The sequence below is a fragment of the Furipterus horrens genome, unplaced genomic scaffold (assembly GCF_987537825.1).
Source record: "Furipterus horrens unplaced genomic scaffold, mFurHor1.1.pri manual_scaffold_10, whole genome shotgun sequence".
NCBI classification, from domain to species: domain Eukaryota; kingdom Metazoa; phylum Chordata; class Mammalia; order Chiroptera; family Furipteridae; genus Furipterus; species Furipterus horrens.
Genome location: NW_028327180.1, coordinates 37,436,535 through 37,450,154, shown reverse-complemented (window position 1 = coordinate 37,450,154; position 13,620 = coordinate 37,436,535). Strand labels below are relative to the sequence as shown.

General features: G+C 47.2%; 1 protein-coding gene across 1 annotated transcript; it reads left to right on the top strand.

Moving 5' to 3' along the window:
• The first annotated feature begins 3,988 nt into the window (after positions 1-3,988).
• RPS15 (ribosomal protein S15) lies at positions 3,989-5,749 on the top strand. Its single transcript, XM_090288544.1, has 4 exons — positions 3,989-4,072; positions 4,461-4,546; positions 5,289-5,523; positions 5,607-5,749. The coding sequence occupies exons 1-4, from the start codon at positions 4,070-4,072 to the stop codon at positions 5,718-5,720; spliced, it is 438 nt and encodes a 145-aa protein (XP_090144670.1). The 5' UTR covers positions 3,989-4,069; the 3' UTR covers positions 5,721-5,749.
• The last annotated feature ends 7,871 nt before the right edge of the window (positions 5,750-13,620 follow it).

Here is a 13,620-nt window from a genome sequence, read left to right as displayed (position 1 = left end):
AGGGGCCTGGTGAGAGCTATAGAACCAGTGTGAGGGACCCTGGGTGCTGGGGTTCATGGCCACTTGCTGTGGGCCAAGCACAAGGCATCTATCTAGGCAGATGTGGCTAGGGATTGGCCAGGCCTCCCCAGTCCCTGTGAGAGTGACACCTGGACTGTGGCCTTGGGTAATCTGCTCATTTCGTACAAACTGGGCTGTTGACATGGATGATGTGGGCATTGGGAAATCCAGTTAGGGCCCTGGGACAAAGCATGGTGGCTGGGATACTTAGTAGAGCCCAAGAAGCAGCACTGGGCCAGGAAGTATGGCAGCTTGCTCCTGGGCTTTGGGCCCAAGTCTACCTGGATACTAGACATGATTGGGGAGTGGAATGGAAGGTAGGAGGCAAAGGGGAGGAAGAAGCCCTGGGGCCAGGAAGATGGAATGGAATATGATACCCCATAGGGGCCTCCCGCTTCCTATTGGACACATGGGCCTGGCCTGCAAAGTCATTCCAGCACTGATATTTTTTCAAATGCCCAGTACTTTGACATTCAGGGAAGCTTCTCTTTGCCACCCTGAGAAGAGAGGAGAGTCAGAGCTTGCATGCAGGACTCCCTTGGCTGAGGCTAGTCTGGCCTCTCTGAAAGGTGGGGATGGATGGTGGGCTCCTGGGTCCCAGGAGTCTGGCCCCTGGAAAACAGCTGTGACCAAGTTCTAAAGTATGTCTGTAGCTACTGTGACCAATTACCACAAACTGACTTAAAACAACCCATTTATTCTCTCACATTTCTGGAGATCTGGAGTCTGACATAGTCTCAAGGGGCTAAAATCCACAGGGATATCATTGGGGGCCATTATTTTGTAATTCTAAAGACCACAATCAAGATTTTAAAACATTCCCTGGCCAGGTAGATCAGTTGGTTAGAGCATCCTCCTGATAAACCAAGGTTTTGGATTCTATCCCCGGGTCAGGGCACATACAAGAATCAACCAGTGAATGCATCAATAAATGGGACAACAAATTGATGTCTCTCTCTCTCTCTCCAAAACTTCCTCTCTTTCTCTAAAATCAATTAAATTTAAAAAATATTTTTAAAGAATTAAAATGGTTTAAAACATAAAAAGAAACTCATTTGTCCAGAATGGACTCGATGCCTCCAATGTGACAGGCTTGAAGTAAAACTAATGAACAAAACAGCCATACCCCACATTCTCAGAGCTCATGCTAGCAAACTTCCTTGTAATCTCCAAAATGCCCCTCTGGATGGCAGCCTTCCCTGTTCCCTCTGGTGGTGCTTCTGCCACCCAGGTTTACAGAAGAAGCAGGAAGCAGCAGAATCACACCATGGTCGTCACAGCATCAAACCTTCGCTCCATTAGTGAAATTGGCAGAATTAAGGTCCATCGTACAAACGGATTTCCAGACAGCTGGGGTGCTCAGGATCCTGTGTCACACCCTTCACATGCTAAATAACATCCTGCAACCCCAAATGGGTTGTACTCCCTTAGAGACAATGGGGACAGCCCTTTGGGTGGAATTTAATTGTCTCTTTCCCCAGGATTGTGGAAATGGTTGAGGAGGTTCTCACCTTCCTTTCCTCCAGGCCAACCCAGCTCCCCACAAAACCACTGGTGTCAGCCAAACCCTACCCAGCAATATGGACTGGAGGCTCAATTGGTGACACTGGTCTCTTGCTTTAATAGCACCCAGGTCATCCCTACCGTAGGGGCTTTGCACGCCTGCTCCCTCTTCCAGGAAAGCACCCTCCCAGCAGGGCTGGTTGCCTCCTCAAGGAAGTCACATTAATATTACTGGTATGCTTGGGTTGCGCTCTGCCGTTTCACTTTGTTTCCTATGTCATACATCTTTTTTGTCTTTTATTCTTAGTTCTTTCTTTTGCAGTCAACGAGTATTTTCTAGTGTAGCATTTTATTCTCCTTAATTTTTAAATTTTTTGGGGTGATTTTCTTAGAGGGTCCTCTAAGAGCTTACTATATACATGTTTGGTTGGCTTTTTTAAGTACATTCTTTTAAAAAATTGTTCCACTCATTCATTCATTGGTTGATTTTTTTTTTAAGAGAGGTGGGGGAAGGGAAGGGAAAGAGGGAGAGAAATATCAATATGACAGAGAAACATCAATCAGTTGCCTCTTGTACACACCCTGACCAGGGACCAAACCTGCAGCCCAGGCATGTGCCCTCACTGAGAACCAAACTGGTGACCTTTCCGTTTGCAAGCCGGCACTCAATCCACTGAGCCACACCAGCCAGGGCCCATATACATCTTAATATACCAGAATCACCCTTCAGATGGGCACTAACTTAATTCCAGTGAATATAGAAACAGTATTCCTAGCTTAGTGCCTTGTACCATTTTTGCTGTTACACTTATTACACTGACTTATGTTAGGAACCTAGCAGTGCATTGCTATAAAGTTGTTACTTAAAAAATTTAGGCCCTGGGGAGACTTCTGGTCAAGATGAAGGCCTAGACAGACACGCTGTGTCTCTCTCCACACCTAAGGAGGAATACAACTACCTCAAAACTAGAAACAACCAGAAGTTCCAGAAAATCAAGCTATAATGAAGTCCAACAAACAAAGATATAAAGAAGAAATACTCATCCAGACAGGTAGCCCAGGCAGAGAGGATGCGGTTGTGGTGGCGGCAGCAGTAGTGGCAGCAGCAGGGGGGCAGAAAGGACAGTCACACATTTTAAAAAGTAGGGAGGGACACCTGGGGAGCGCTCCCAGCCCCAGACCAGACCTTGCAGCTCATGGTCCCAGTGCTGGGGAAAATCAAGCCTTATTGCTTCTGACTGTGCAAACCAGTGGGGTTGGGGCGGAGGAAGAAACTGCCCGCCGCTCAGTAGAGTCCGCTTGTTTAAAGGGTCGCCATGGTCCTAGAACGTCCGCAGACCCACCCACGCTGGGAACGACGGCCAGGGCAACAACTAGAGAGGTGCCAGTCCCATATGGAAGTGGGAGAAGTGCCTGGAAAGGGCCAGTGCTGAGCAAGTGGCATTGTTCCAACTCAGACCCCTCCCTCACATACCGCGCCACAATGTGGTGAAACAGGTTGCCCATACTGACAAACACCTAAGGCTCTGCCCCTTACAATGTAACAGCTCTGCCTAAGACACACAGGCAAACACAGGAGCCTGTCAAGATGAGACAGAGAAGTATGGCCCAAAAGAGGGAACGGATCAAGGTTCCAGTGGGAGAACTAAGCGACAAGGAGATAGGAACTTAACAGACACAGTTCACAACGCTGGTGATAAAGATGCTCACAGGCTTGACAGATATGCTAAGTACAGCAAATGCATAAAGGAAGAAGTGAAGGCTATGCTGAATGAAACGAGGGAAAATCCACACAAAACCAATGGTGAAGGGAAGGAAACGGGTTCAAATCAATGATGTGGAACATAAGGAAGAAAAAAGCAGTCAACCAGTACAGAATGAGGAAACAAGAATTGAGAAAAATGAGAGGCTTAGGAACCTCTGGGACAACTTTAAACATGCCCACATCCAAATCATAGGGGAGCCAGAAGAAGAGGAAGAGCAAGAAATGGAAAGCTTTTGTGAAAAAATAATGAAGGAATACGTCCCAAATTTGGCTAAGGATATAGACATACAAGTCCAGGAAGCACAGAGTCCCAAACAAGCTAGACCTTGTACTTTATGGGGACTAGCTCTCACTCTGCAACAACAGCTCAACATGGAACACTGGACTTGAACCAGACAGCACCGACTGCCAACAGTGGGTGCTCCATAAACACTTGTTAGGTGGGTTCCATTAATGGAGATTATAGAGCACGAATACGAAGTTTGAAAAGGGCCCTAAACTCCAGGGGGGTGGCCCCAACCTAGGGGGTGATGTCCAAGTCCCCAACAAAAGCGAAAGCCTCTTGTCCACTGTTTTTGTCCTAGCAGCCTGCGCTCTACCCTCCAGGCAGTAGAGGGCGCGCGTCCTCCCCCGGAAAAGCTGAAACGCTTTTGCACACACAGCGGATGGGCGGGGCCATGGGCGAGCTCGCGATAATTGCGCAGACGCAAAGTGGGTGATCCTTTTCGAAGAACCGACGAGATGGTAAGAGCCAAATCTTTGTAGGTCTGTGGGACCCTATCCGGCACCATCCTTGCTCTGGCCGCTGCTTGGAGGTCGGAGGGAGGCCGCACAGTTGCGACAGCCGCCTCCAGGCCGCTAGGTCCCCCGGATGCGGGGTTGCGGGTCGGGCCTGGTGGCTGTCGCGAACACACGGGACTGGGAAGGCCTGTATGTGCCCTCTTTTCACCGCCAAGTCTTCGTAGCCGCGCGTGCCGCCCTGATAGGAGCCCAAGGTGGTCTCCCCACGGATTTGTCTACCAGAGGCGCCGCGTCCTTTTCAGCGGGACCCTCGGGCTCTGTGACCCCGCTGTGGCCGTGGGGGTGGGAGATTGGTCTCGGGCTCCCGCTCACCCCTGCCCCGTGCCCACAGGCGGAAGTGGAGCAGAAGAAGAAGCGGACCTTCCGCAAGTTCACCTACCGCGGCGTGGATCTCGACCAGTTGCTTGACATGTCCTAGTAAGGGTCTTCTGGATCAGGCGGCGGGCGGGGTCCCCTGGGGACTGCAGCCTGACGTGGCCACGCGGTCTTAGGTCGAGTGTAGACGGATGGGCGGCGGCGCTGAGGTTTAACATTACTAGAACTTTAATGTGTTCGGTTTGACATGTTCCCATCCACTTGAAAACGCAAATGTCTAGCGCACGAGCCTTGTAGGGTCAGGAATTGGGCTGGGCCTTTGCACGTGGGCAGTTGTTTGTGACTCCAGGTCTAAGATTTGGTCGGAGCTGGAAGGTCCTAGGCAGGGTAGTGGTGCTCTGACTTGTGCTTCTTAAAACTCTGCCCCCAGGGGCAGGGGTGGTTGGGGGTCTGGGCCTCCAGATGAGGGGGAAGGCTTGCTGACAGCCAGGGACCCCGTGACTCCTGAAGGTGTACCTGGATTTAGGCCTGGAGGGTCCAGTTTCCTGGCAACATAGAGCAGGCTGAGGGCTTCTTAGGCTTGCCCCCTCTCTAGGCTTCTTGAGGCCTTTAGGCACTCAGCTGTTTGCCCATTGGGGTTCCAGCTGAGCCGGCTGTCCTCATGCCTCAGTTTCCTCCTTTCTAGACAGTGATGTGGAGGTTCTCGAATTTGCGAGTTCATCTTGAATATTTGACTGGGCTGTGAACATTGCTTTTGGGAACAGCAGTGTTAATGAGTGAAGGGTGCTGGTCTCTACCAGGGTTTAGACCACCCATGCCAACTTGCCTGCTCCTTCCCACCCAGTGAGCAGCTGATGCAGCTCTACAGTGCCAGGCAGCGGCGGCGGCTGAACCGGGGCTTGCGGAGGAAGCAGCACTCATTGCTAAAGCGTCTGCGCAAGGCCAAGAAGGAGGCGCCGCCCATGGAGAAGCCTGAAGTGGTGAAGACGCACCTGCGGGACATGATCATCCTGCCAGAGATGGTGGGCAGCATGGTGGGTGTGTACAACGGGAAGACCTTCAACCAGGTGGAAATCAAGGTATGTGTGAGGCTATGCTGCTTGGGTGGGTACAGACCTGTTTTCCGGTCACCTAATACTGGTCCATTCTTCACCTCCCACAGCCGGAGATGATTGGCCACTACCTGGGTGAGTTCTCCATCACCTACAAGCCAGTGAAGCATGGCCGGCCTGGCATCGGGGCCACCCACTCCTCCCGCTTCATCCCTCTCAAGTAGCCAATAAAAGCACAGACTTACTTAGTTCATGTGTAGCTAATTTCTTTCTGGGCATAGTGTCAACCCCACAGCAAAGGGGGCTACAGTGATGGCAACACGGATTGTGGGTGGGTTGGGGGCTCCCTGTGACAAATCTGGGGATGTTCAGGGACCTATGCTGTCTTTCCTGTGCCCCTGTCCCTTGACCCTCCAAACCCAGATCCACAGGTTTGGCCACCTATCATCTCTGAATGCCCTTTGGCCCAAAGACGTCGCCACTGCTAGGCTGAGTGTAGCACCTCCCCTTAGACCCCCATCCCTTTCTTGAGCCCCTTGTTCCCTGGTGAAGGGCTAGCTTCTATAGCAGTGGTTCTCAACCTTCCTAATGCCGCAACCCTTTAATACAGTTCCTCATGTTGTGGTGACCCCCAACCATAACTAAAGCATAATGATTAATCACAAAAACAATATGTAATTATATATGTTTTCCGATGGTCTTAGGCGACCCCTGTGAAAGGGTCGTTTGACCCCCAAAGGGGTCGTGACCCACAGGTTGAGAACTGCTGTTCTTTAGGCAAACATGAACAGCAAGAGCCTTCCAGTGACCTGAGCCTTTTGCCCAATTTATACACCTGCCCAGCATCCCGCAGTTCCCCTTACCCTTACCATATTGCTTTCATCTGTCCCTCTCTGTGAACAATGTTCCTGACTGGGATCTGAAAGCCTTACACAATGACCCCAGGACCCCCAGCCTTGGGGGCCTTTGGTTAAACCTTACCCAGGACAGATCAGGATATCACATACCACCCCTGTTCAGTGTGATGCAGAGGGGTACTAATCCCACTTCCCAAAGCTTCCTTATCAGATTTGTTTTCTTACTGAAGGGGAAGGACAAGTCTTGGCAGTTGGTGACTGGGCAGCAGTGAGACTAAGGGCTCTTAAGACTAATGGTACTGGGAAGAAAGTCCGTATGACACCTGGGTTTTAGCCTGAGCAAGTAGAAGGTTGGAGTCATCCATGGGGGACACTTTGCTGTTGTGAACCGCGCTGCTCTACAGGCGTGCACAGATAATTTCCAGGTTCTTCTTTCAATTCTCCTGAGTCTATCTGGAAATGGGATTGCTGGGTTGAATGGTGATTCTGTATTTAATTCTCTGAGGAACCACCATCCTTTTTTCCATAAGAGCTGCCCCCCTAGCTGTTCACAAGCTTCTGATTTCTCCATATCTTCTTCATCACTTGTTACTGTCTCTTTTTTGGAGGGGGGTTGCTGTCTTGGTTCTGTGGTAGTAGCCGTCCTAATGAGTGTGAGGTGGCGGACCTAACGTGTCACAACCCTGTGCCTTCCCTCAACCATGATCAACTCCTGACTAGTCTTGCTTCATCTATTCTATCTTGAATTATTTTTCAGCATTTTCAGATGTGAAGAGGAGTTGGAGTTTTGTAAAAACTCCGTATCTAGTTTCTTGGATTAACATTTTACTGTTACATATTCAAAAATGCATCCTTTTCTCTATGTAGCCATCAATCCATGTGTGTGGCTGCATTTAAAAATAATGTGCCACCTATGTGAATGGTAAAAAAGAAACCAACCAAAACTGTGTGCTGGTGAGAAAGCATAACTGGAACGCAAACTGCCAGCGGACATGCAGCCACTTGAAAAGACAGTTTGGCAGCTTCTCAAAATTTAAAAAGGATTGCCATATGACCCAGCCATTCCCCTCCCAGGTATTATGCAAATTAAAACTCCACACACCTGCACATGTGTGTTCACTGAAGCATGATGCAGTTGCTGAACACGGAAAACAACACAAGGGTCCTTCAACTGGTGACCAGATGAAAAAAACTAATGTCTATACAATGGAATATCGTGGGGACACAATAGAACCCACCTCAAATGCTCACAGGAATATAGGTAGGCCTCAAGTGACCTATGCTGAGTGACATATGGAGAAGAACAAACTGTAGGGAAAAAAACAGGAAGGGCTGAGGTGGGGGGAGGAGCTTTTGGGAGTGATGGAAATATTTCTTGATTATGATGATGATTATACAACAATATTCTCTCGAAATTCATAGAACTGTGCACTTACTGGAACATCTAATTCTCAGTAACTTTGTTGTTCTCGTGGGGCCCCTGTAACAAATGGCCACACACTGGGTGGTTTAAAACAACATAATTTATTTTGACATCCTGGAGGCCAGAAGTGCCAAATCAAGTTATTTGCAGGAGGGTCCCTCATTTCAGCTTCATGGGGCTCCAGTGTCCCTGGGCTTGTGGCCTCTCAAATTTCCAATGTATCCCTTATAAGTAAGGCACTTGTCATTGGATTTAGGGCTCATGATCTGAGATCTTTTAACTGGACAACTGCAAACCCTATTCCCAAATGTGGTCATATTTGCAGGCTCTGGAGGCTTGGGTGTGGACATCTCTTGGGGCCACCATTCAACTTGCTACACCTTACTTAAAAAATAAAAACCCTGCCCTGGCTTGTATAGCTTTGGATTGAACACCAACCTGTGAACCAAAGGGTTGCTGGTTCAATTCCCAGTCAGGGCACATGCCTAGGTTGTGGACCAGGTCCCCAGTTGGGGGCACATGAGAGGCAACCACACATTGATGTTTCTCTCCCTCTTTCTCCCTCCCTTTCCCTCTCTCTAAAAATAAATAAAATCTTTAAGAAGTAAAAATCCTAGGGGCTATATGCCCAGGAGTATTTTGAAGCAAGATTCTAAACATTTTTTCATTCATAAGTACATGTGTATCATTAAATCAACAATTCCCAGGCATGGGTGATCCTCTCCCCAGGGGTCACTGGGTGATGTCTGGAGACATCTGTGATATTCACAGCTGGGGTGCTTGTGGCATTGAATGGGTGTAGGGCAAAGAGGCTGCTTCATTTTTAAAAATCTATTTCTGAAATTTTTCACAATGAATATGCATTACTTTCTAATCAGTGTACAGGGACTGGTGGGTGGGGAGTAGGAGGATGGAGAGAGATCTTTTTTATCAAGGTTTTATTTTTAGAGGGGAAGGGAGGGAGAAAGAGGGAGAGAAACAACAATGTGAGAGAAACATCAGTTGGTTGCCTCTCATGTACCCCAAACCGGGGATCAACCTGCAATCCAGGCATGTGCCCCCACCAGGAATTTAACTAGTGACCTTTGGTTTACAGGACAATGCCCAACCCACTCAGTTACACCAGTCAGGGCAGGGAAGCTGCTTCATACCCCACAGTACCCAGGATTTCCTCCCACAGGGGATGACCCAGCCTAGATGTCTGTGGTAGGGAGGGTAATGTGGTATAGAGTGAAGGGTAGATGATTGTCAGTGTGTGAATCTGGTCATCTCCACCCTATTGTTGACAAGGTCCAACAAGGGGTGACAAGAGTGACCATCTTGAGTGTCACCACCCCAAAAGACTGGATTTGAAACTGTGGACCCCAGCATCACATACAAGCACCCAGGGAACCTGGGCCACGATCCCTGCCCACCTCCCTGGGGGCCACAGAGGTCCACCCAGACCTGACCCTTCTCTGGTCACATCTTAACTTGCAACCATGGCTAGATTCCCAGAGAGCTGATCTATTTTTGGAAGGACCTCTCCTGCCCACTTCACGTGGCAGGGGCTGAGCTGTGTCTGTGGTGAGTTGTACCTAGGGTCAGGAACTCCACATTTATGCAACCCACTAAGGGGGAGAAGATCCAGGATGGGGGCAGCATGCCCAGAGAGTGACCAGAAAGGCAGTTGGCTTCCTCTGTCTTTAGCAGGTGAAGGGGTTCTTGGCATCAGAGCTAGGGGGAACAAGAGGGTTAGCAAGGGGGCTTTGCAGGGGCAAGTGGGTCTGGGAGCTGGCTGGACATGAATGTGTGTGTGGAGCCCTCCATTTATTATCTGAAGACTCCCACCCATAACCTGGGGCCCACACCTGTAAACCCAGGATCCTTAGCAAAACCTGCCAGTTGATAAGGATGAGAGAATGTAGGACAAGATTTTCCCCAGGGCTATCACAAGTTTTTATAACTACTGCCTAGCCCTATGATTATTCCAATTTTTCACAGTTTACCTTCCCAGAGGTCAGGTTCAGAGTATTATTGCTGGCTGTTCAGTCTTTGCTTTTTGTGGCTGGTTTATAGGATAATAGTGCATCTCACCATCAATAGCCTTATACTTGATGACATACAGTATTGTTAATCCCCCTTTAATATAAATGGGAAGTGAGGGGTCAAGACACCTCAACTGAGGATTTCTGCTGGGAAGAGCTGAAGCCAGTGAGATGGTCCCTGGAGAGGCTGAGAGAAGCCTCACAGGGGTGTCAGGTCCCCAAAACCTGGTTCCATGCTGGCCTGACCTGGCTTTGGTGCTTGCTACAAACCCTAGGCAGGCAGAATAGCTGGGCAGCCCCAAGGCCAGCATCACCCTGAGCAGATGGTGCTAGAATTCTTACAGAGTTCCTGGCGACTCTCAGGCTGGGCACTCAGGTATGAATCCCCACTCAACCAGAGTCATGGGTAGGTGGCTTCTCTGCAAGTATCAGTCTGCTCACCTGTGATGGGGGCAAAAGAAGGAGGGCTTTAAAACATTCAATCACCCTAAAAGACAGCCCATCCTCCTTAGCAGTCACTCCCCAACCCCTGAGAACCATTAATTAACCCATTTCCTGTCTCTAGATTTGCCTGTTTTGGACATTTAACATAAATGGAATCACACGCTGTGTGGCCTTTTGTGTCTGGCTTCTCTCACTGAGCATCATGTGTTCAAGGTCCATCCATATTGTAGCAAGTGTCAGTACTTCACTCTTTTTCATGGCTGAGTAATATTCCATTTTGTGGACTTAACCACATTATGTATATCCGTGCATCTTTTGATGGACGTTTGAATTATTTTTCACTTAAAAAAAAATTATATTTTTAAGAGAGAGGGGAAGGGAGCAAGAAAAAGGGAGAGAGACATCAATGTGTGGTTGCCTCTCGCACACTGACAACTGGGGCTTGGCCTGCAACCCAGGAATGTGCCCTGACTGGGAACCAAACCAGCAACCCTTTGATTCACAGGCCAGCGCTCAATCCACTGAGGCACACCAGCCAGGGATATTTTTCACTTAAATTTTTTTTTTTTTTAGTTTATTTGAGCCCAAACTGACAATTGCCAGGAAGCAAGATCTTAAAAGATCCCGTTTCCATTTTCTGGCTGCTGTGAATACTGCTGCTGTGGACATCTGTAGACAATTTCCTGTGTGGATGTGGACTTGTTGGGCCATATGGAAACACTGTGTTTAATATCTTGACTTTTTTTACAACTACATGGGTTCTGGTTTCTCCACATCCTTGTCAGTACTTGTTATTGTCTCTTTTTTTGTATCATAGCCATCCTAGTGGGTATAGTTAATTTTAATAAGATGTTTCTTTTAATCTTACATATCCAAAATTGTTATTTCAACATGCAATCAGTGTGTTGTGTTTTCTCATTATAGCTATTGATATATATATATGTATATATATATATATATACATATATATATGTATATATATATTTTTTTTCATGATAAGTCTTTAAAATCCGGTGTATAGTTTACATTCACAGCATATCTCAATTCAGGCAGCCACATTACAGGAGCTTACTAGACACATATTGCCAGTGGATGCTGTACTGGACTTCAGAGTTCTCATTGCTGAGTGTACAGCAGTGACCAAAACAGACCCAGACTCAGCCCCAGAGAGCTCCCAGTTTATTGCCAGAGACAGAAAAAAACAGGTGAAAAAATATATGTGGCCCTGGCCGGGTGGTGCAGTTGGTTGTAGCATTGTTGTGTATACCAAAAGTTTGTAGGTTCGATCCCAGGTCAGGGCACATACCTAGGTTGTGGTTTCCAACCCTGGTCAGGGCACAGACAGGAGGCAACGAATGATGTTCCTCTCTCTCTCTCTCTCTCCCTTCTTCTCTAAAATCAACAAACATATCCTTGAGTGTGGATTTATATATATATATATATATAAAATCTTTTTTTTTTCCTCCTCCCGCCACTCCCCTCAGACTGTTTTTTAAAAGATTTTATTTTTCAGAGAGGGGGGAGGGAGAAAGAGAGGGAGAGAAACTTTGATGTGCGCAATACATTGATTGGTTGCCTCTTACATGCCCCCAACCTGATACCTGGCATGCAACCCAAGCATGTGCCTTAATTGGGAATCGATCTGGCGACTTTTTTGTTTGCAGGCCAGCATGCAACCCACTGAACCACACCAACCAGATCAAATAAGACAATTTCTGATGGTAACAAGGGTTAAGAAAACAAACTGGAAAGCGGTTATTTGGAGGAGGGTATAGGGGGAATAAAGGGTGATGGACAGAGACTTGACTTGGGGTAGTGAACACACATTACAGTGTACAGATGACGTAGAATTGTGCACCTGAAATCTGTATAACTGTTAAACACTGTCATCCCAGTAAATGCAATTTAAAAAAGGGGGGGGGTGTTCATTCCAGGGAATGACCAGTAGGGCTTCTTGGAGGAAGTGGCATCTGAGCTGAGATTTTACCTTCAGACTTTCTACAATTGTCACCTGACATTTTCAAAGTCCCTTCATATGTTCTGCATATCAGAAGAGGAGTCTGGACTCAGTGAAAGAAAGTGGGGCCTAGAGATACCAAGATTGTCAATGACACCCCCAGATTCCAAGATGTTTAGTCATAAGCCAGCAGTAAAAAAATAGACCATACCAAAAGGAATCAAGTTGGGTAGTGTTCCTTCCTCTTCTATTTTCTGGGAGAGATTTTTTAGAACTGTTATTTCTTCCTTAGATGTTCAATGGAAATTCACCAATGAAACCCATCTGAGCTTTAATTGTGTTGACTCTGAGAAGAATACTTGCCAAGAAGGACTCCTTGTGGTTAACTGGGACCAACTTTATAACCAGATTCTTCTACCAGCTATTGTTTATAGGGGCCTGTCACCCAAGTTACCTATCAAAGAAAAGCTACAGACCAGGTTTCCAAGCCTCCTGCATGCTAAGTTAACCATTTTAAGAAAGCTCCTAGGATAGAAATTTGACCAATAGTACTCAGAATTCCTCATCCAATCAGAGCTGCCCAACTATATCTTTATTTGCATCTTTACTGACCAATAAGAACAGGTCTATGCTGCTGTGGCTCAGTGGATTGAGCGTCAGCCTGCGGGCCAAGTGTTGCTGGTTCAATTCCCAGTCAGAGCACGTGACTAGGTTGCACATCAGGTCTTGGGGGCGCAAGTGAGAGGCAACCACACAGTGATGTTTCTCTCCCTCTCTCCTTTCCCCTCTCTAAAAATAAGTAATTTTTTTTTTAATTAAAAAAAGAAAAAGAAAAGAATAGCTCTATTCTGACCAGACTGAAGATTTGGTGTCCTCATTTGCATATAAGTAGACCAATTAGGCCCCCTGGGCAGGAACTTCTCTCTAAACCAGCCACACCTTTGCCTCTGGGGGTTGCACATTCTCAGTTTCCACTGATTGTTGTGTCTCCCTAGTTGGCTGGGGAGACCCTTTGTTGACAGTTTTTTCACTATAGATTTTCTTTAATAGATAACGACTGTTTCTTCTTGAGTGAGATTTAATTTTAGTGTCTTTCAAGGTGTTGGTCCATTTCAAGTAAGATGTTGAATTTATGGGCATAGAGTTGTCTGCAGTATTTAATTATTTTAATATCTCTAGAGTATGTGGTGACTGGTATCCTTTCTTTCATTCACGATTTTTTTGTTGTTGTTGCCAGTCTAGCTAGTTTTGTAAATTTCTTTGTATCTTTTCAAAGAACAATTTTTTGCTTCATTAATTTCCCATTCTTTTTCTCTAGGGGATCTAGACCACAACTGAGGCATGTCCCCTGATGGGGAATGGAACCGATGACCTTTCAGTTCACAGGACAGCACTCAATCCACTGAGCCACTCCAG

What these genes read in the sequence shown, in the direction of transcription:
- RPS15 (XM_090288544.1), top strand. An exon ending in CAGTTGCTTGACATGTCCTA is followed by an intron (nt 4,547 to 5,288) that starts GTAAGGGTCTTC and finishes CTTCCCACCCAG; the next exon opens with TGAGCAGCTGATGCAGCTCT. An exon ending in TCAACCAGGTGGAAATCAAG is followed by an intron (nt 5,524 to 5,606) that starts GTATGTGTGAGG and finishes CACCTCCCACAG; the next exon opens with CCGGAGATGATTGGCCACTA.